Here is a 21,457-nt window from a genome sequence, read left to right as displayed (position 1 = left end):
GAGACATCCAAGTACGACACCCGTGATGTACCGATTTCCAGATCGTGAGAAGTAGGTTCCAATGGGTCCCGCCAGCGTGGCCATCCGAGTACGTCAAGGTAGCTGGGACGGGTAGGTCTAGAGAGTCTTTTTTTCGCGTAACAACCTGTGGAGGTGGGACGTGTTGCTCGGGCGAAAAGAAAGTGGGCCCAGACAAGGACTAGGCACACGTGTAACGAGTGGGATGGATTATTTCGCTGTTTGGGGTTTGGAGTTCCGAGACGCAGCACGTGAGGTTCTGTCAGAATCCACCTCGAAGATGAGAATCCGCGAAATCTGCTGTCACTCGTGAGACAGCAACCATTTAGGACGGACTGAAAGCTGATTACCCCTGCAATAAGACTACAACTGGTCGAAGAGCACAAGAGCCGAAGCAATCAGGAGCCGGGCCATAGAGACAGTGGTAAGTCCGGGGAACGCCCTGAGGCGGGAGATGTTGCAGACCGCCTGCCAGCTCGCGAGCGCCTGGTTGTTGGAGAAGAGGCCGCTCGGGTCGAGGAACGCCGAGGGGCTGACGCGGATGGGCCGGCCGCACCGGTAGACCGGCTTGAGCGTGCCAGAGATGCTCCAGTTGACCGGGGGGAAAGAGGATGGAGCGGTTGAGGTCGCGGGGTATCTTGGACACCTGGAGCTGGAAGGAGGAGACGAACTTCTCGAGGTCCATCTCCGGCGACAGGATGGTGCCATTGCGACAGCAGTGGGGGATGCCGCCGAGGTCGGTGTCGTTGAACCGCCACGAGGGGAGGTCCACGATGGTGGGCTTCCTCTTGCAGCTGAGCGCCTTGGAGAAGTCGAGGCTGTCCGTGTAGAACTGGCCCTGCCTGCCGAAGATGCAGTCGGAAGCGTCGATGACGGCGGGATAGGCGCCCTTCATGGAGTGGATGAACTCGTGGCGCTCCCACTCCCAGGAGAGCTGCCAGTGGTCAAGGCGGCCGAGGGGGTTGCGGTTCTCGATGGTGACTTGGGCGAGGTAGCTGCTGGTGTAGGACTGGATGACGTCGTAGGCGATGGTGATGTCGCCGGAGTCGCGCGGGAGGAAGCTGGTGGAATTGGTCATGTTGGGGACGAAGTCGGGGTCGAGGAGGCAGCAGGTATGAACGGCACGGGACTTGCTGTTCAGTGTGGAGTGCTCGCAGATGTAGGAGGGGTTGTCGAGGGCGAGGAACTCCGGAGGGGCACGGCGGGGAGCAGCGAGCCGAAGAGGGTGCACATGAGGGTGATCCTGGCGCCGATCTGGTGTAGGCCAGGTTTAGAGCCGTTGGTGAGGGTGCCACCGCCGACGGAGACGGTCGTGCCGTTGTTGAGGATCACGGAGGTGGCGCAGAAGGTGTAAGGCTGCTCCGCCGGGTCGTCGGTGAAGGGATGAATCTTCTCCCGGCGGTCGATGGTGTAATTCATTGAGACGCCGTTGCAGAAGCTGTCCGGCGGTGGCGGCGAGGGTGCCGGGACGGCCACCGGCGTAGGCAGTGAAGCGCCCACGTACAACGAAAAGACAAGAAGAACAAGTGCAAAAGAAGGCTTCCAACACCAACCCATCATCGCGCGCGCACCCTTCTCCTCGACAACACGCGCAGGACGAGGAGGGAGAAGGAGTCGAGGAACACGGATTGTTGTGATCTAATGTAAGGGAAGCAGGAGGAGAATGGCATTGGACGTAATGGCTTGTTGAGGTGCTTGTGGACTTTGTATTGTTTATCTTATACTGTGAGTTTACTTGTTCTGCAATTGAGAGCAATGACTTTACCTCTTGAAAGAACTTTGAATTGTAAGAGTCTCGAGCGATTCAATTGTAAGAACTTTGAATTGGACCGCATAGACACGACCATAACAACAATCGAGGAAATATTCTATTCGTCCCTCGAAAACATCATGTTAAATCAAGTTGGGTTGATTTAGATATCAATTATATTCACATTAGATGGCTTTTGTTGCTTGAAGCACACTTGGGAGGAAGACTTTGGTTCACTGCATTTGAATCAAACTTGGGGCCGCTGTGGATACCAAAATTACCAAATCTATTACATTTGCCGTCTGATTCGTATCCAACAATGAAATCACGGATCCGATAAAAAGTATACAACAAAGAATCGATGGATGTGGACAAGAAATTGACAAGTGTTTTGATGGTGCCAATGGCTTAGAGTCGAGTTGCAAAGTCTGATTAAGACGCGCCCATCCATTGTTTTGTATATATGCACATCACACCGGTCTCCCACGTCACACGAGGAGAGTTACGAATTAGGCCTTCATGTAAATAATTGATATCTGGTAAGCGTTGAAGACGAATTTGATTCGACGTCTTGTTTATTTATACTGAAGTATTTATCAACTAAGTTATGTAACATCTTTATAATTTTATTTTATGATGTTTCGTATGCTCAACCCACATCATATTGACATAATTAGATCCATTTAAAATTTTGATATCCACTTTGGATTTAAGAGATATATATAAGAATCGATAAGGAATACATTAGCCTACAAAGAAAAGAAAAGAAAAATTTAATTTTTTTTATCATTTATGATTAAAAAAATAATCATAAACTTTCTTCTCGTAATTTATAATCAGAAAGACAATTACAAACTTCATTCTTACCCTTTAACAACAAATATAAAAATTTACTTTTAACATAAAAAATATAAAATATCTGTACTCGTACACCTCATATTACTAATATGAACAACAAAGAGATCGGATCAGAAAACCTCTCCTGACATTGATCTTCGTATAGATGATACTCGAAAATACTTCAAACAATCATACATAAATGAGGTCCGGACGGTTAACAAAAACATCAACGACAGATGTACCACATCGGGAAAACCAGACTTGTTATCTCCTATTGGAACTATAAATAAGGGCCTGAGCTTTGAAGTCAGATGTATCACAAGCAGCACAAGAGGCACCACAAGAAAACCTGCTTACAGTTTGAGTTTTTCTTGTTTAGTAAGTTGAAGGTGTTTTATGGCATAGGAACATCTTCCTAAGGCATTTGTAAGTGTCCCTCTTTTATAGTAGTAATTTGCTCCTCTTTCATTTGTGAATGTAGGTCAATTGACCGAACCACGTATATCTGGTGTTCTGGTGTTATTGTCGCTTTTATTCTTTCCGCTTTATTGTCTTTGTTGGGTTACCAAAATTACCTTGTGGTAAATTTCCTGAGGCTAGCTCTAACAAACTGGTATCAGAGCGCCTGGTTCTGGGATCTTTTGGCAACGATGATAATAACAAAGATTGTTGTCGAGAAATTCGACAGAAATGTCAACTTCGGCTTGTGGCAACTCAAGATGGAGGCAATTCTGGTTCAAGACAGAGTTGATTTGGTACTACAGGGAGTCGAGAGCATTCCAGATGATATGTCAAAAGAAGAGCTTGCGGGTATGGATAAGAAGGCCCGATCAAGCATCATTCTAAATCTCTCTGACGAGGTTTTACGGGAGGTAGCTACGGATACTACGACTAAGAGCATGTGGGACAAGCTTAAAGCCTTGTACATGAAGAGGACAGTGGAGAATCGTCTCTACTTGAAGCAGAGTCTATATATGCTTCGGATGACTGAAGGTACATCTATACTCTCGCATCTTGATAAGTTTGATTCTTTGGTTATGGATTTGGAGAATATAGATGCAAAAATTGATGATGAGGATAAGGCTTTGTTACTTTTGTGTTCTCTTCCCCAATCTTTTAAGCATTTCCGTGATACTTTGATTTATGAAAAAAAAATAATTTCTTATCAAGAAATTAAATCTGCACTGAAATCTAAGGAGCAGATAGAGAGGAATATCACTGGGGAAAGTAGAGAGAATCGGGCCGAAGGTCTGGTTATTAGGGGGAGAATGGATAAAAGAGAATTTGACAGTAGTAGATCTAAATCTAGATCTAAATCCAGACATAGAAATTTGGAATGCAAATATTGTCATAAAATGGGGCACATTAAATCTGATTGCTTTAAATTAAAAAATAAATTAAAGCAAAAGAAAAAATTTGTTGAAAAAACTACTGAATCCGCTGAAGTTAGTGTAGTAACTGATGAGATTGTTGGAAATATTTTTTCTGCTATTGATGACAGGACGAGGTCTAAAAATGAATGGATTTTAGATTCAGGTTGTTCTTATCACATGTGTCCCAATAGGGATTTGTTTTCCACATATGAATCTTGTAATAGTGGAATTGTTTTTATGGGTAATAATGATGCATGTGATGTTATTGGTAGAGGCACAATCCGAATTAAAATGCATGATGGTATTGTGAGGACGCTCACTAATGTTAGACATGTTCCTGATTTAAAAAAGAATCTCATCTCTTTAGGCACCCTAGAGGCCCTTGGGTGTAAATACACAACTGAAGGTGGAGTTATGAAAGTTTTTAGAAGTGCCCTTATTGTTATGAAAGCTTGTAGGTCTGGTAGCTTTTATATTCTGCAGGGAACTACTGTTACAGGTTCGGTTGCAGTTTCGTCATCATCATTGTCTGATTCTGACATCACCAAATTATGGCATATGCGTTTGGGTCATATGAGCGAAAAAGGTTTGAGCATATTGAGCAAAAGAGGTCTACTTTGTGGATAAGGTACTGGGCCATTGGACTTTTGTGAACACTACATTTTTGGAAAGCAGAAAAGAGTCAGCTTCACTTCTCCGGCAGTTCACAAAACGAAAGGTACTCTTGACTATATTCATTCAGACCTTTGGGGTCCAGCTCATGTTCAATCTAAGGGTGGTGCCAGGTATATGTTGACTTTCATTGACGATTATTCCAGGAAAGTTTGGGTTTATTTTCTGAAGCATAAAAATGATGTTTTTCTAACCTTTAAACAATGGAAGGCTTTGATTGAGAAGCAAACAGGTAAACAGATTAAGCGGCTTCGAACAGATAATGGCATGAAATTTTGTGAAGGTGATTTTGAAGAATTCTGCAAAAATGAAAGAATCGTTCGGCATCGCACTGTTAGGATGACGCCTTAGTAAAATGGTGTGGCCGAACGTATGAACAGAACACTTTTAGAGAGAGCAAGGTGTATGATCTCAAATGCAAGGTTGACAAAGGACTTTTGGACAAAGGCGATTAATATGGCCTGTTACATTGACAACTGCGCTCCTTCTGCAGCACTTAACTTTAAAACTCCGGAGGAAGTTTAGTCAGGTACTCCTGCTGATTATTCTGATTTTAAAATTTTTGGGTGCCCAGCATACATGCATGTAAATGAAGGAAAATTAGAATCTCGGGCTAAAAAGTATATTTTCCTTGGGTATGCTTCTGGGGTGAAAGGATACAGATTATGGTGTTCTGATCCCAAATCCCCAAAATTTATAATCAGTAGAAATGTTACTTTTGATGAATTATCTATGTTATCTTCTAAAGAGGATTCAACTAGTTGTACAAATGATAGTGCGCAGAAGCAGGTGGAGCTTGAGATTGGTAGTTCAGATTCTTTTAAGTTGAACTCTTCTACTCAAAGAATGCCAGTAGGTGGTCCCGAGTCTACTGACGTAGATGATCCAAAGGAAGAGCAATATTCTATAGCCAAGGATAGACCACGGAGAAATATTCGACCACCACAAAGGTATGCAAATTTGGTTGCATATGCTTTGTTTGTTGCAGAAGAAACAAGTGAAGTTGGTGAGACTACTACCTACTCAGATGCAGTTTCTTATGATAATTCTGCTAAGTGGTTGATTGCGATGAATGAAGAAATTGAGTCTCTCCATCAGAATAGAACTTGGGATCTTGTGAAGCCGTCTTCGGGTAAGAAAATTGTTGGATGCAAATGAAATACTATTGCTGAGGGAAAGGTCCTTGTTTAGAAAATTCATACGAAGGACAATTCAATTGATATGCTTACGAAGCCTCTTCCGGTTTACAAGTTCAAGCAGTGCTTGGACTTGGTTGGTATTCATTGTTGGTGATTGCCCATTGGGGCTGTTATGAAGAAGGTGGAGCAAGTTTTGTTGGGACATGCCAAGGTGGATATTTGTTAGTTTGGCAAGTCTCATAGTCCCACATCGGGAAAACCAGACTTGTTATCTCCTATTGGAACTATAAATAAGGGCCTGAGCTTTGAAGTCAGATGTACCACAGGCAGCACAAGAGGCACCACAAGAAAACCTGCTTACAGTTTGGGTTTTTCTTGTTTAGTAAGCTGAAAGTGTTTTATGACCTAGGAACATCTTCCTAAGGCATTTGTAAGTGTCCCTCTTTTATAGTAGTAATTTGTTCCTCTTTCGTTTGTGGATGTAGGTCAATTGATCGAACCACATATATCTGGTGTTCTTATCGCTTTTATTCTTTCCGCTTTATTGTCTTTGTTGGGTTGCCAAAATTACATTGTGGTAAATTTCTTGGGACTAGCTCTAATAGGAACCATTGAGAAATTTGACACTTGCGAGTTATATGAACAATCATTAGAGTACATGACGCTAACAAATGGGGCAGTCAAAACTCAAATTTCCCTGGTCAAAATAATTGACATGGAACATTTAACGTTCAAGAAGTCACCAACCGTGAAAGATAATTTTATATGACTTGAAGCTGCTGTGCCTTAAAGCTGCTGAACCACGGCACCAAGTCCTTTGCAGACATATTTTATGAAAACTTTACTGACACTGGTAAATAAATGTTTGGACCATACTGATTGGAGCAAGTCATTGGGTCCATGACATAGATTTTGATTCTATCAACAGCTGCAGAAGTGGGGACACCTCTCTCTCTCTCTTCATAATTCTCTAAGCTTTTATCCTCGCCTTCGTGACAGCAGGTTGAAGAGCCTGCCTTCACTTTGCATCAGTAGCATCAGTAGCATCAGTAATGACAAAAGAGAGTGATGTAACTAAAGCCAAAGCCTCCTCCCCTCCATTAAGATCGATCCGGTGAAGTCAGATTGACTCAAGACAGGGGAAAGAGAGAATCCCATGGCAAGGCAGGCAGGCAATAGTTTGTGTTCAGTGGAGTAAAGGGGTCTGTGTGAGGAAGAGGTTGAAGACTGGTACGAGTTACTATGTTGGAAAGGTTGTCTTTTGCCGGCCCCAAGTTAGTGAGATGGAATCAATTCAAGGACTATGAATCCGATCAACCTGTAAAAAGAATCATTAATTAATTAGCAAAAAATTGCATGCTTCCATATTTTACATGTAAAATAAGACTAAGCAAAAAATATTATTTCGGTTGACAGACTCATATCAAAGATGCATCTCGGTAGCCGACTAAAGCGCTTGTGAAATCAAGGAAAATCCACTAAACTTCAATTTACTGAAGCAGCTTAGCTGAGACGAAGAGTCTTTAAACAAATGTGCAATGACAGGTATCCAGCCAACAAGATTAGCTGGAGAGAGGAAAACTCCAAAGCCAGTTGAAGCAGACACATACATAGCAACAACTTGAAGATTATTTTACAGCACAGGGAAGGAAAGGTGCATGTGCCACCAGATGTCTGACTCTGGAACTGACAGGCTGGGAGAAACAGAGAGGGGAGTTCAAGGCTGAGGCCAACTGGATTGAGCAGTTCCCTAGGAAAATTTCTGGACCCAAAGGTCTCATATTCTAATAACAAGGAGGCTCAGAAAAAGAAAGAAAACTTGCTGCTTCTCCTTTTTGCTATATAAAAATTGGACTGCTTCAACTGGTTGACAAGTCATACTGGAAAAAGAAAATTGGGGGCAGTTGATTACTCCACGAATTAAATGACATGACTAATAGAAAAATATGCAGTCATGCGTCATATAATGTGAAACAAAACATGTAAAACAACGAGGAGGGCCTTCGTTGGTTGAGACGTACCATTCCCCCCATTTGAGAAGTGATTGAGTTGTGTCGCAAAGAACACCGCTTCTCAGCCTCAACCCAGAGATCTCTTTCCTTCTTCGCCGCCGTCGTCTTCGTGATGTATGACTCCCCATCTGCAGCTAAATGAACAAACAAGGTGAGTGAATGAAGTGAAGACTCTTTCCACCACATCCCATAGACTTCTCTCCTGTGCAAGGACCACATCTAGCGGGGACAAATGGTCTATCTATCACTTCTCTCCGACCTCCATGACCCCAAAGGATGACAGATTCCCCCTCTCATCAGAACATGTATCAGATTCGCGCACCCACCAAAGCAAAACCCATAGTGTTGCTAAAAGATGATCTAAGGTTAAAAATCATACTCGAGTTCAAAGTAACTGTTACAGAAAACGCAAAAGTAGAGGCAAACGGAGTCGTCGTTATCGTCCAAAATCCACCGACACCCAACTGGAGAAGACGAGGACCAAATCGGAGAGGTGACGTCTGCCCCTTCGGCTCTGTGCACACTACTAGATCGATAACTCATTTAAAGGAATGACATAAGATTAGGATCAGATAAGAGAGAGAGAAGAAGAATGAGCCAAAGATGAGACCGTTATGGGGAGGTGCTTCACAGGCGTTTTGCTGCCAGCGAACGTTGAGCCACGGCGCCCCCACCTCTCCGGTCTTCGACACCTATTCTTCTGCACACCTCTCTTGCCTCGAGGATTTACCTTTTTTTTCTGGATTTCTGAAACAAGAACTCATTAATCTATACCTACATTAGGCGAATCAAACAAGATAGACTTCCTACTGCGACACAACGTCATTGCCGGCCGTTAGAAGCTTAGTAGAACCAGTTCGTGTGCATCCAAACCGAGAACAAAGCCCCCCAAATTTTCCTGTTTTAGAAACAGAGCTGCATTGCACTAGAATCGGTCCACTGAACCAAAAGAAGAAGAGCAGTTGCCAGTAAAGAGATGAAGCAATTTAATTCAATATAGGTAGATATACATAACAAATTCGACCTATCTGTCTCACTTCTTTATTCAGGGAGGGAGCAATAATAGAATTAAAATTACAAATCGCCCCAAAGCGGGGTAAAAAGAGGGGCTAAACTAATGCAGATTAAATCCGTAAGAAGAATCAAACGTAAAAATTCGAAACAAGAGATGAGAAAGTAGATGATCATGCTGACGATGATGAAGGTTTAAGATAGTAATCGAAGAACATTAGCGGCGGCGGAAAGGTGGGAGCAGGCGGTCGTTTTACCGGCTGGGGGCAGCGGCGTCAAGCGTCAGCGGGGCCGTATAGGTCGTAGGGAGCCCAGAGGTGGTCGAGCGGGCACGGCCGTTTCGAGTCGAGCCGCACCCATGGCTTGCCGCTACCGCTCCAGTGGAGAAGGCTCACGTGCCCTGGGTGGAGGTCCCGGCAGCTGCCTCTGGCGTTGTCCCCGCCCAGGCCGTGTTGGTTCCACCGGTGCTCGATCGGTGCAACGTGGCCGGCGAACACCAGCAGGAAGGGCGGTAGCGACCCCAGCTCGTAGATACGGCCGGCACCGCTGGGGGCGGCACCGCTTTTCTGCACCTCCATCCATCTCTCGATCCTGCGCGTGTAACCGGCGCGCCGCCACCGGACTAGGTCCAGCACCATCACCCCCGTATTGAAGTAGCACGGCCGGCGGCCGGCGAACGTGGCCGCGAGGCGATGGTCGGACCAGAACCGGTCGGTGAAGTACTTGGTGAAGTTAGCGTGGCAGTACTCTGGTGCGCCTACGGCCCGCGACCCCAGCCGTGTCCGCCATAGCTTGCCGATGTCGTCAACCACCACCAGGTCGGAGTCGAGGTAGATAACCCGGTTAACGCACCGCTCAAGGATGTCCCCCAGGTAGTTACGGGCGTAGTTGAGCGGCTGCTCCAGTGCCTGCCGCACCGACGTAGAGATGAGCGCCCGGACCCGGTCGGGGTCAAAGTAGTACGCCTTGAAGCGGAGGCCCGGGAAGGCGGACCTCACCACCGACTCCAGGCCCGGCTCCGACAGTAGCAAGTGGAAGAAAACGTTCTCCGGGCACCGAGCGTGGGTGAGCACCGAGTGGACCGCCGCTATCGAGCCGCGCAGGTACTCCTCGTCGAGGGTGATGGCGATGTGCACCAGCGAGGGGTCGCAGACCGAGGTTCCGTTCGCCGACGGGGGCTCGCACTCGGCGGCATTGTGGAATCGCGGCGCCCTCCGGAACACGAGGCTTTCGGCGTCGCCGGATGCCGCGGCAAGGTGGTGGTTGTAGCCGCCGCCGCCGGCGGGGATGCGGAGGTAATGAGACGACCGGATAGCCTCGGCAGGGGGGAAGGATTGGAGGGAAGGGGACAGCACTACCATGACCATGGCGAGGGAGCACAGGCCGGAGAGGCGGGCAACCCAGAGCATGGTTCCACCACCCCGCCGGCCACAGCCCCTACGCCGGCGGCGCCTTCGGGTCTTGAAATCGAAGAGATCGGCAAGGCGGGCGAGCGCGGACACCAGGACGAGGGTGAGCGTGCCCCTGATCCCCGCCAGAGCGAAGAACAAGGAAGACCCACCCGCTCTCGATCTCGATCCAGGAATGGGGGCAGAGTTAGGGCTTCAGTACTTGGATCCCTCCGGAACGAAGCGATCGCATGGGGAGGGGAAAGCGCAGGGGAACCCTAAAAGCCAGCGGGAAAAATCCACGGACGGCGAGCAGACCAAGGAAGCCCTTGCGATGACCTCACTCGCGACGCACTCGTCCGCCCCCAATGGCTCACTTCACGCCCACCATCTCCTCCCCCGATCTGCCTCTACAGCGTCTCTTTCTGCCGATGGCAGCGAAGCAGCGGCGGCAGTGGGAGAAAAATGGGACAATCCCTCGAGCTTCTTCGGACCATAGAACAAATCCTTAGCTTCGTATTAATAATTACTCCCCCGCGGTGTATAATTAGTACATTCTCATTATTAAGTGGAGAAGATTTCTATCGTGCTTATTCAGTCGATGTGCTTCATTTGATTAAGCTGCGGGGATGGCGAGCAGGAAGGCACAGCTGGCTTCGTGATTCACTGACAGGGACAAATCAGAGCCGTCCCTTTGGACCCCGGTCTTTTTTGCCCCTTAGACCGTCTTCTCTTTCCATCTCAACCAACTCCTCTTTTACACGGAACAAAGGGGTAGTACCGTCAATTCGGTTTTGGAGGGGTACTTTAAAGGTCATATACTCCACATTTCGAAAACGAAGTTTATGTATCTATCGACCTTTCCATGTTTGAACCGTTTCGACTGCAGATTAAAAGACAGATCAAATGACGAGGATGGCCCCGAATCGTCCGACCACGTGGCGTGATTAAACTAGCTACCTGTGTCAAGCCGGCGGCGGCCCATAGCCATCCACGTGGGTGAGATGCACAGTTGTACGGCTGATGCCACTTCTGACCGGGTTCGGCTCACGATTGATTCGTGCGCGCGATCGTCGAGCCGAGCCGAGCCGGGCCGGCTCCAGTTCGGATTCGCTGCAAGTAATTCAACGTGGCAGTTCGCTGCCACTTGCGCCTTTTGCCCAACAATTTTAATGCTTCTTTGCAAGCCGGTGCTACATGGGATCCGTGATAGATGGTTAGCCGGCATCCTCGTGACCGTCATTACCATACATATTTAATTGTTCCATTAATCATTTTCCAAACCGTCGGTTCGATTAATAAAAAATTAAATTAACCCATAAAAACTCAAATTATTAAATTTTAAATTTGAATCACTAACCATTATATTTATATATATTATAATTTTAAATCAAATATCAAACAATCGAATCGTTGATCTAATTCCTTTCATTTTGTTCCTTATGTTCCAAATGTGAAAACTAATGACAAATACACAACAGTCTTTTTCTGTGATTTAAATTTGATGGTGAAAGATATATATATATATATATATATATATATATATATATATATATATATATATATATATATATATATATATATATATGGGTCCATTTGACATCGATGGTAGAACAAATATGAAGTAGCCAACCTACCCCAACTCTACTATAACAATAAAATATGTGACACATGTTAACCTTCTCCTTTCTAAAACATTTATTGATCACTTAACATTGGAAAGTGGAGATATGAATGTGACCGTCTTTTGATGTAGTGATTCAAGCGTATCTAAATTTTCTTTGCGTTAATAAACCCATTCAAGCGAAGCATTAAGAGCTTTTTGTTGTTTGTATCATTAGATGTAGGAATGAATACCAATGAAGATGATTGCAATTTAGATTTCATCCATGAGAACTCTGACTTGCTTTGATTGAGTTGTTAAAGCGTCTCCATCTTGATCCAAGCAAACATGTTGGGAATGAAGTCAATGTGGAGTGCTACTCATGAAAGGCAATTTATATACACATTTGACTGACTTAAATCCTATCTGATGCCGTCATCAAACAAAATAATAGCAAGAAACCAGTGTTCTATTTGTCTTGAGGAATAAGATTGTGAAGCTTCCTATGTGAGGAATAAGATTGCAATGATGAAGAGACTCGTTAATTTAGAGAATCCAATGGATATGTTCATGTTAATATACTAACTCTATATGTACCTTATTATGTGCTAATTATATGCCTAATTAAATAATTATTACCAAATCAACAATGTTTTGGATTGAGAAAACTATAGAATGAAAATTGAAAGGATCCAAAGTTGCAGGCGCAGCCAAAGCCGCTGTCATGTCCCTTACATAGGTTTAATTAATGACTAATCTCCCTCGCTTATAAATAGCCCTAAGCATTTCAAACCGTTTAAATATGATTATATATATATATATATATATATAGAGTTTACGATATAATGGTTAAATCTTTAAATATTAATAAAAGTAATTAGTTTGATTATAAATTATATTTTTTTAATATAATTTTTTAATGTCATTAAAAAATAATTTTTTTTTTCATAATTTATTTTTAAATAAGAATAAAAAAATTAACGATTCCAATCCTTTCCCCTTGCCGAGGCTATCCGGCCGTCTCATTACCTCCGCATCCCCGCCGGCGGCTGCGATTACAACCACCACCTTGCTGCGGCAGCCGGCGACGCTGAAACTCTCGCGTTCCGTAGGGCGCCGCGGTTCCATAATGCCGCCCAGTGCGAGTCCCCATAGGCGAACGGCACCCCCTCGCTGGTGCACATGGCCATCACCCTCGACGAGGAGTACCTGCACGGCTCGATAGCGGCGGTCCACTCGGTTCCCGGAGAACGTTTTCCGCCACATTCTACTATCGAAGCCGGGCCTGGAGTCGATGGTGAGGTCCGCTTTCCCGGGCCTCCGCTTCAAGGCGTACTAGTTTGACCCCGACCGGGCCCGGATGCTTATCTCGATGTCGGTGCAGCAGGCACTGGAACAGCCGCCCAACTACGCCCGCAACTACCTGGGGGACATCCTTGAGCGGTGAGTTAACCGGGTGATCTACCTCGACTCTGACCTGGTGGTGGTTGACGACATCGGCAACCTATGGTGGACAGGGTTGGGTTCGCGGGCAGTAGGCGCAGGCGAGTACTGCTACGCTAACTTCATCAAGTACTTCACCGATCGGTTCTGGTCTGACCATCGCCTCGCGGCCACTTTCGCTGGCCGCGGGCGTGCTACTTCAACACGGGGCTGATGGTGCTGGACCTAGTCCGGTGGCGCCGGGAACACGCGCCGGATCGAGCGGTGGATGGAGGTTCAGAAGATCGGTGCCGGCCGTATCTATGAACTGGGATCCCTACCGCCCTTCCTGCTGGTGTTGGCCGGCCACGTTACACCTATCAAACGCCGGTGGAACCAGCACAGCCTGGGCGGGGACAACGTCAGGGGCAGCTGCCGGGACCTCCACCCAGGGCACGTGAGCCGTCTCCACTGGAGCGGCAGCGGCAAGCCATGGGTGCAGCTCGACTCGAAACGGTCGTGCCCGCACGACCACCTCTGGGATCCCTACGACCTATACGGCCGCGCTAACGCCTGACGCCGCTGCCCCCACCGGGTAAAACGACCGCCTACTACCACCTTTACGGCCGCTGCTAATGTTCTTTGATTACTATCCTAAACCTTCATCATCGTCAGTATCATCATCTACTTTCTCAGTCTCTTGTTTCGAATTTTTACGTTTGATTCTTCTTACGTATTTAATCTGCATCAGTTTAGCTTTATCGAATTAAATTGCTTCATCTCTTAACTGGCAACTGGTCTTCACTCTTTACGTTCAATGGACCGATTCTGGTGCATGCACCTCTGTTTCTAGAACAGGAAAATTCTAGTGCATGCATCTCGTAAATGCCCCTTGTCCTTCTCGCCCGTCGCCTTCATCTTGTCGCTCCCAAGATAACCTCCATCACCTGTTCCCAACGCTACCCTCTGCCTATGCTCCCAGTGTCACAATCACCTTGGGTGCAAGTGGAGGAGGAGGAGGAGGTGGGGCCAGAGACGGAGTGTCGGTTAGAATATGTGATCCTTGATATATATAATAGAATATCTAATTGGGTTTCGTTTAGATATTTTAGCAGGAAATCTCATGAGATCTTATCTCCGTCAACGGTGGCTGGCTGCCTGTAGCAATCTTGGATTAAAGACGATGCTTAATAGATCAACCGAGATCTCTGAAAAGATAGCATCAAAAGGTACGCATCATAATTAGATCTATACATTTTTTATTTCAATCCTAGCATATAAATTATTTTCGTATTTTAGATATAGCATAATTATAGACTTTATGCTTACAATTGGTATCAAAGTCCAGTTTTTGAAATCAAATGTATTAGATCTGTAAATTTATTTACGATGCATAAAATTACCTTCATCTTGGTATCAGAGTCCAAGAATTGCTAAGCAGTAATGGTCACCGTCGACCCCGCTGCGAATTTGTGACTACGCCGAATAGCGTACGCATCATAGAACCTGTCCCATATGCAGACATCACAGAACCCGTCTCATATGCGGACGCGTCCCATATGCGGACGTGTCCCATATGCGGGCATCACAAAACCTGTCCCATATGCAGGCATTACTGAATCCGTCCCATACGCGGAACCCGTCCGCGACGGCTGGCCGCACATGGCCAGAACCCGTCCATGCGACGGTCGGCCACACGCAGGCAGACAGCCCAAGTGGCGGTCGTGCGTGAGTAGGCCATGCACAGGCGGCGGCCGTGCGTTGGCAGCAGCCACACGCGTGAGCAGTAGCAGCCCCACGGCGGCAGTTGCAGCGCGTAGGCTAGAATTGCTGCTGGCAGCCGCGCACAGGCGGCCGGGCCGCAGGCAGTAGCGGCAGCGCTGCTCGCACAGGTGGCGACGACGAAGGCATATTAAGGTTTTTTTGGGCATAATTATGGTTTTGCCCTCGAGGCTAGGGTTTTGCAAAAATACAGTTTTACCCTTTGCAAATTTCGTAATTTAAGATTATGTTCTGTCAATATATTTACGGTTTTAGGTGGGATGTTGAGATGGTGCTGTGCAACTCCTGGATCGACGCCCGTCATGTCCGATGGGGACCAGGCGAAGACGTCGGCATTTTCTCGCATGAGTCCAACGAGCTGCTCTCGTTCCTGCTCGGGCAGTTCTGAACCGATCTTCATCGTCTGGTCCGGTCGAGTTTCCCGCAGAGGTATGTCAATGGTGGATCCCCTTGGCTCAGGATGAGGGGCCAGTTTCTTTGTTTCCCGCGGATCTTCCAGTGGTGGCTCGGCCCTGGCCCTCTTGCGCAAAGAAACGATGGTTAGGTAGCACCGCCTGGACTCTCGGGGGGTTCCCGTAATTTCTCCGACTCCAGCGTGAGTCAGGAACTTGATGGTTTGGTCGTAGGTCAAGACGACGGCTCTGACCTTGTTGAGGGTCGGCCGACCGAGTATGGCGTTGTAAGCAGTGGGAAGGTCGACCACCAGGAAGGTGGTCATCACCGTCTTCGACCTCGGTGGGGCCCCCAGGGTCAGAGGCAGAGTAATAGCCCCCAGAGGCGATATCGAATCTCCTATGAACCCGGTGAGCGCCGAGCTCATCGGGCTCAGATTCTCCTTAGCCAAGCCAAGCTTCTGGAAGGCGTCGAAGTAAAGTATATCGACCAAGCTCCCCATGTCGACCATGATCCTTCTCACCTGCGCGTTGGCTACCCTTGCCGATATCACAAGGGCGTCGTTGTGGTCGGGTCGCTCGGACGCCCCGGTCGGGAAGGTTATCTCGGGCTCGGGCTCGTGTCCCGAGGCTTCGTCTGGAGCGGCTTGGGCATACGCCTTTCTACCCGACGTGGAGCCTCCCCCTGATGCGGGGCCACCAACTATCACATCGATGTGTCACTCGATGGGGCCCTCCGGGCGAGGTGACAGCTCTTTGTTCGGCCGGAGATATTGGCCGAGGTGACCTCTGAGGATGAGCTCCTCAATTTGCCTCTTCAACTCATGGCACTGCTCAGTGTCGTGCCCGTGCTGCCGATGGAATCGGCAATACTTTGAACGGTCTGCGAGCTCCCGTGGGTTCCTCATCGGGTGGGGGTCCTTGAGTAGCCCCTTCTCCATCTCGTGAAGGAATATTTCGGTTCGGGACGAATTCAAGGCGGGGAGAGGTGGCCTTGGGTCGGATCTGTCCAACTTTTGCCGGAAGGAGGCGGGTTGTTGCTGTCGGGGTGGCTCCGACTTGACCTTTTTGTGCTCCTCCCGCTTCCCAGCCATCCAGGTCTCCGCAGCGATGAACTGACTAGCACGCTGAAGCATCTCGGGGACCGCGGCGAGGGGCCGCTCGACGAGAGACCAGAAGAATCTGGAGGGCCGCAGGCCTGTCATGAATGCCTGCATCAAGAGAGAGGGGTGAGCATCCGACAATCCACGGATTTGTGTCGTAAAGCGGTTCACAAAATGGGAGAGGGGCTCGTCCTCCCTCTGGTTGAGCCCGAGGAGCAATGCCACGGACGACTTTGGTCGAGCATAAGCCAGAAAGTTAAGCTCGAAATCCTTGGCGAGTTGGTCGAAGGAGGCGACGGTCCCGGCCTTCAGGCTGCTGTACCACGCGCGGGCTGGCCCCCGCAGAGTTGTTGGGAATTCCCTGCACATTAAGGCGTCAGAAGTCCCGTATAGCGCCATTTGGGCGCGAAAAGCTGCCACGTGGTCTGCTGGGTTTGCGGCGCCGTCATATGCGTCCAGTGAGGGAAGGCGGAAGTGTGGGGGGATCGCCTGTTCTTGTATCTCGGGGGTGAACGGGGATCCTTGCTGTTCGTTCGCCTCGAGCTCTCCTTTTGACTTATGAACTTCCTGTTGTACTTCGTCAAGTCTTTGACTTACGAGGCGCAACTGAGCTCGTAGGGCATTTGTAGAGTCGACAGACGGAGCCTCGTGCTCGGGGCGGCTCACCGTATCTTCTGCTTCCCGGCTCCCGGGCCGAGTTTTCGGGTTTCGAGGCGAGCCAGGGAGCTCGGGAAGCGGTACGTAAGTTCGGACGAGGGTCTCCTGCTGCTGCGAAGGCTAGGTCGCATGCGGAGGAGTTCGTTGGGAGACGATCGGGATGATAGTCTGGACCATGCTCGTCAGAGCCCGGACTTGATGAGCGAGGTCGTGAAAGGCCTCGGGTGACACCAGCAGCGGGCCGACGGGTGCGCTGTTGGGAAGCGACAAGCCTGGATCATTGAATAATTGCCAGTAACGTTCTGACGCTGCTGCAGGGCGTTCGTCACGGGATTCCTCATGCGAGGGGTGTTCCCCCGGGGTGGGGAGCCCAGCGGCCAAGGGCTCACCAAAGTGGATTCGCTGATCGCTTGACATTCAGACGACCCTCTTTGTAGCGCAAATCTGTTACGGTAAGTAACTTTTTTAGCCGTGACCTGGGGGTCGACGCGGCTGGATCAGGGGCCCGAACGGCTGGGATCAGGCGTGACTGTGGGGGATCTTGTGACGGTCGATTGCGAGGGATCTGGCTGGAATGCTCCGTGACGCCTAACTGGGTCGGCTTCGGTCGAGTACCTGCACAAAGGTCGGGTCGGCGGTTCGGCCCGACCCCTCCGACGATCAAGTTAGTGATTGAGAGAGGAGTTTTTGGGAGAAGTCGTGCTTTTGTGTGCTTACCCAGCTCGTTTGAAGCCCGAGGGTATTTATAGGTAAGTTCGATGTTACCTGATGCGCCATCCCGCCGGGGCAGGGCCGTACACCCGATTGCGTCTGTCGCCGTCGTGGGCGTTGCGTGACTGTGGGGGATCTTGTGACGGTCGATTGCGAGGGATCTGGCTGGAATGCTCCGTGACGCCTGACTGGGTCGGCTTCGGTCGAGTACTTGCACAAAGGTCGGGTCGGCGGTTCGGCCCGACCCCTCCGACGATCAAGTCAGTGATTGGGAGAGGAGTTTTTGGGAGAAGTCGTGCTTTTGTGTGCTTACCCAGCTCGTTTGAAGCCCGAGGGTATTTATAGGTAAGTTCGATGTTACCTGATGCGCCATCCCGCCGGGGCAGGGCCGTACACCCGATTGCGTCTGTCGCCATCGTGGGCGTGGCGGGGGGCCACTCGACGAGAGACCAGAAGAACCTGGAGGGCCGTAGGCCTGTCATGAATGCCTGCATCAAGAGAGAGGGGTGAGCATCCGACAATCCACGGATTTGTGTCGTAAAGCGGTTCACAAAATGGGAGAGGGGCTCGTCCTCCCTCTGGTTGAGCCCGAGGAGCAATGCCACGGACGGCTTTGGTCGGGCATAAGCCAGAAAGTTAAGCTCGAAATCCTTGGCGAGTTGGTCGAAGGAGGCGACGGTCCCGACCTTCAGGTTGCTGTACCATGCGCGGGCTGGCCCCCGCAGAGTTGTTGGGAATTCCCTGCACATTAAGGCGTCAGAAGTCCCGTATAGCGCCATTTGGGCGCGAAAAGCGGCCACGTGGTCTGCTGGGTCTGCGGCGCCGTCATATGCGTCCAGTGAGGGAAGGCGGAAGTGTGGGGGGGATCGCCTGGTCTTGTATCTCGGGGGTGAACGGGGATCCTTGCTGTTCGTCCGCCCCGAGCTCTCCTCTTGACTTACAAACTTCCTGTTGTACTTCGTCAAGTCTTTGACTTACGAGGCGCAACTGAGCTCGTAGGGCATTTGTAGAGTCGGCAGACGGAGCCTCGTGCTCGGGGCGGCTCACCGTATCTTCTGCTTCCCGGCTCCCGGGCCGAGTTATCGGGTTTCGAGGCGAGCCAGGGAGCTCGGGAAGCGGTACGTGAGTTCGGACGAGGGTCTCCCGCTGCTGCGAAGGCTAGGTCGCATGCGGAGGAGTTCGTTGGGAGACGATCGGGATGATAGTCTGGACCATGCTCGTCAGAGCCCGGACTTGATGAGCGAGGTCGTGAAAGGCCTCGGGTGACACCAGCGGCGGGCCGACGGGTGCGCCGTCGGGAGGCGACAAGCCTGGATCATTGAACAATTGCCAGTAACGTTCTGACGCCGCTGCGGGGCGTTCGTCACGGGATTCCTCATGCGATGGGTGTTCCCCCGGGGTGGGGAGCCCAGCAGCCAAGGGCTCACCAAAGTGGATTCGCTGATGGCTTGACATTCGGACGGCCCTCCTTGTAGCGCCAATCTGTTACGGTAAGTAACTTTTTTAGCCGTGACCTGGGGGTCGACGCGGCTGGATCAGGGGTCCGAACGGCTGGGATCAGGCGTGACTGTGGGGGATCTTGTGACGGTCTATTGCGAGGGATCTGGCTGGAATGCTCCGTGATGCCTGACTGGGTCGGCTTCGGTCGAGTACCTGCACAAAGGTCGGGTCGGCGGTTCGGCCCGACCCCTCCGACGATTAAGTCAGTGATTGGGAGAGGAGTTTTTGGGAGAAGTCGTGCTTTTGTGTGCTTACCCAGCTCGTTTGAAGCCCGAGGGTATTTATAGGTAAGTTCGATGTTACCTGATGCGCCATCCCGCCGGGGCAGGGCCGTACACCCGATTGCGTCTGTCGCCGTCGTGGGCATTGCGTGGGAGGCCGAGCCACCGCAGGGTATGGCGAGCCTTGGTCGACGCCTTCCCCTGCCTCGTCCGGTCGTGTGGGGTCAGACGATGAGGTCGTCTGGGTACAGTGAACGAGGGTGCACATTACGTTGGTGTTAATGCTCGCCCTCTGGGGCAGTGTGCCGTCCAGGTGTGCCCGACGTTAGGGTGTATTACGTCAAATCTGGTGTGTTACGTCAAATCCATTTTTACCCCTATCACTACCCGTTTAGCCATCACCCTTTAGTCATACGTATGTATGATCGAGAGTTACTAGGAGCTCTACTTCAATAAAGAACATGACGACAAGAAGGATTATGGATTCAATGAGTGAATGTCATGGTATCGTAAAGGCGGATCTTTCGTGCGTACATCGAATTTTGCATCGGATAAAAGTCTTGGTCATCAGCACATGAGGGTTATGCACCACCGAGGAAAAATTTTGAGTGCAAGTATTAGTGAGTCTCATAGGAGGACTTGATCATACTGAGATATCATCGGAGCAATTGGAGAGCTAGATTATTCCAGAGCTCATATACGCTTAAGGGAGCCCAAAAAATCAGAGGATAAGACCGAGTAAGCAAACATTGCTACCAATGAAGCTAAGGATAACATAATCAATGCGAGCCCTACAACATGATGGCAGAGACTATATATGGAAATTACAGTTTGTCTTTCCATCGATCTAAGAGGACTACTCAAAGAACATAGATGTGTTATAGTAAGCGGTCGAAAGGGGTGAGACATCCCCTCCCCTCTTCCCCTATTGCCTCCACCTTGTCTCGTTCACTTGCCCTCACCTTTGTCGTCGTCCTCCACTTTGTTTCATCCGTGCATCGTTCCTCTCACCTCCATTATTTACTCTCATGGTGATCATTGCTAGTCATATGTGCTCAGCAAGTCAATCACGTGAGTGATAGTATATGTGATATGATACTCACTCTTTTTACTTATTATTTATTTAGTATTTTTCTCACTTTATATTGTCTATTGTATGTATTGTGATGTCCATAAATCTATGCAATGAGAATCAGATCATGATGAGATCGTGATAATAAGATCGATTTGTCTTTAAACACAAACCCTAAATAATTCTGATCATAGGTCACTCGAGAGGGACATCGATTGGAGAATACCATGCATGTGCTCATTGGAGAATGAGTTCACTGATTGATTTGCTTACGGAATGCTGGATGGTTGATGATACCTTATTGTTAGACAATGATTCCATCGTCTTAGTGATGTGTCTAGTACTTAAACTTGAGATACCAAGAATGTTCTGTATGAGTACTCTACTCTTTAATACCAAAGTTATAGATATAGAAGTTTTAGATCTAACATAGTCAGTCATCGGGAGTGGCAAACAACCTAACAAGGGCTATTGAGTATCAATAGATGATCATCCATTCTCGGTATCATAAGAGGAATATCTCATATGTTCTTGCTCAGGCAAATTCCTAGCCAAGGTCATTCAGATTGAAAGAGAGGAATATCTCATATGTTCCTGCTCAGGCAAATTTCTAGCCAAGGTCATTTAGATTGAAAGAGAAAGAGTTCTCCGGGAGAATCCGATTAGAGTGAGACTCGAGTAGAAACCGTATGGGCCTGATAGCACCGACATACGATCTCTGGGATGTTAGATAGATGAGGGACTATAGATACACGGTAACCGAGGACATACATGTCCAATGGATTGGATTC

General features: G+C 48.7%; 2 protein-coding genes and 2 pseudogenes across 8 annotated transcripts; 1 reads left to right on the top strand and 3 right to left on the bottom strand.

Annotated features, from left to right (window-relative positions):
• Nucleotides 1–98: 98 nt before the first annotated feature.
• Nucleotides 99–1,098, bottom strand: LOC135587358 (COBRA-like protein 7; annotated as a pseudogene).
• A 5,487-nt stretch (nucleotides 1,099–6,585) lies between these two features.
• On the bottom strand, nucleotides 6,586–10,771 carry LOC103993345 (probable galacturonosyltransferase-like 7). Of its 7 annotated transcripts, none has more exons than XM_065078661.1 (4): nucleotides 9,073–10,771; nucleotides 8,184–8,743; nucleotides 7,814–7,938; nucleotides 6,586–7,110 (listed from the first exon to the last, which is right to left on the bottom strand). In XM_065078661.1, the coding sequence occupies exon 1, from the start codon at nucleotides 10,222–10,224 to the stop codon at nucleotides 9,091–9,093; it is 1,134 nt and encodes a 377-aa protein (XP_064934733.1). In that variant the 5' UTR covers nucleotides 10,225–10,771; the 3' UTR covers nucleotides 6,586–7,110; nucleotides 7,814–7,938; nucleotides 8,184–8,743; nucleotides 9,073–9,090. The 7 variants fall into 7 exon arrangements, with proteins under 7 accessions (XP_064934733.1, XP_064934731.1, XP_064934730.1 ...); XM_065078659.1 differs by having other exon boundaries at nucleotides 7,814–8,327; nucleotides 8,415–8,743; XM_065078658.1 differs by having other exon boundaries at nucleotides 7,814–8,318; nucleotides 8,415–8,743.
• Nucleotides 10,772–12,799: 2,028 nt separating this feature from the next.
• LOC103994260 (probable galacturonosyltransferase-like 7) lies at nucleotides 12,800–13,923 on the top strand (annotated as a pseudogene).
• A 2,198-nt stretch (nucleotides 13,924–16,121) lies between these two features.
• On the bottom strand, nucleotides 16,122–16,904 carry LOC135589011 (uncharacterized). Its single transcript, XM_065081336.1, has one exon. The coding sequence runs from the start codon at nucleotides 16,902–16,904 to the stop codon at nucleotides 16,122–16,124; it is 783 nt and encodes a 260-aa protein (XP_064937408.1).
• Between the last annotated feature and the right edge of the window lie 4,553 nt (nucleotides 16,905–21,457).

The sequence above is a fragment of the Musa acuminata genome, chromosome BXJ1-8 (assembly GCF_036884655.1).
Source record: "Musa acuminata AAA Group cultivar baxijiao chromosome BXJ1-8, Cavendish_Baxijiao_AAA, whole genome shotgun sequence".
Classification (NCBI taxonomy): Eukaryota; Viridiplantae; Streptophyta; class Magnoliopsida; order Zingiberales; family Musaceae; genus Musa; species Musa acuminata.
The sequence above is the reverse complement of the archived record's forward strand: the minus strand, read 5'-3'. Positions and strand labels throughout refer to the sequence as shown.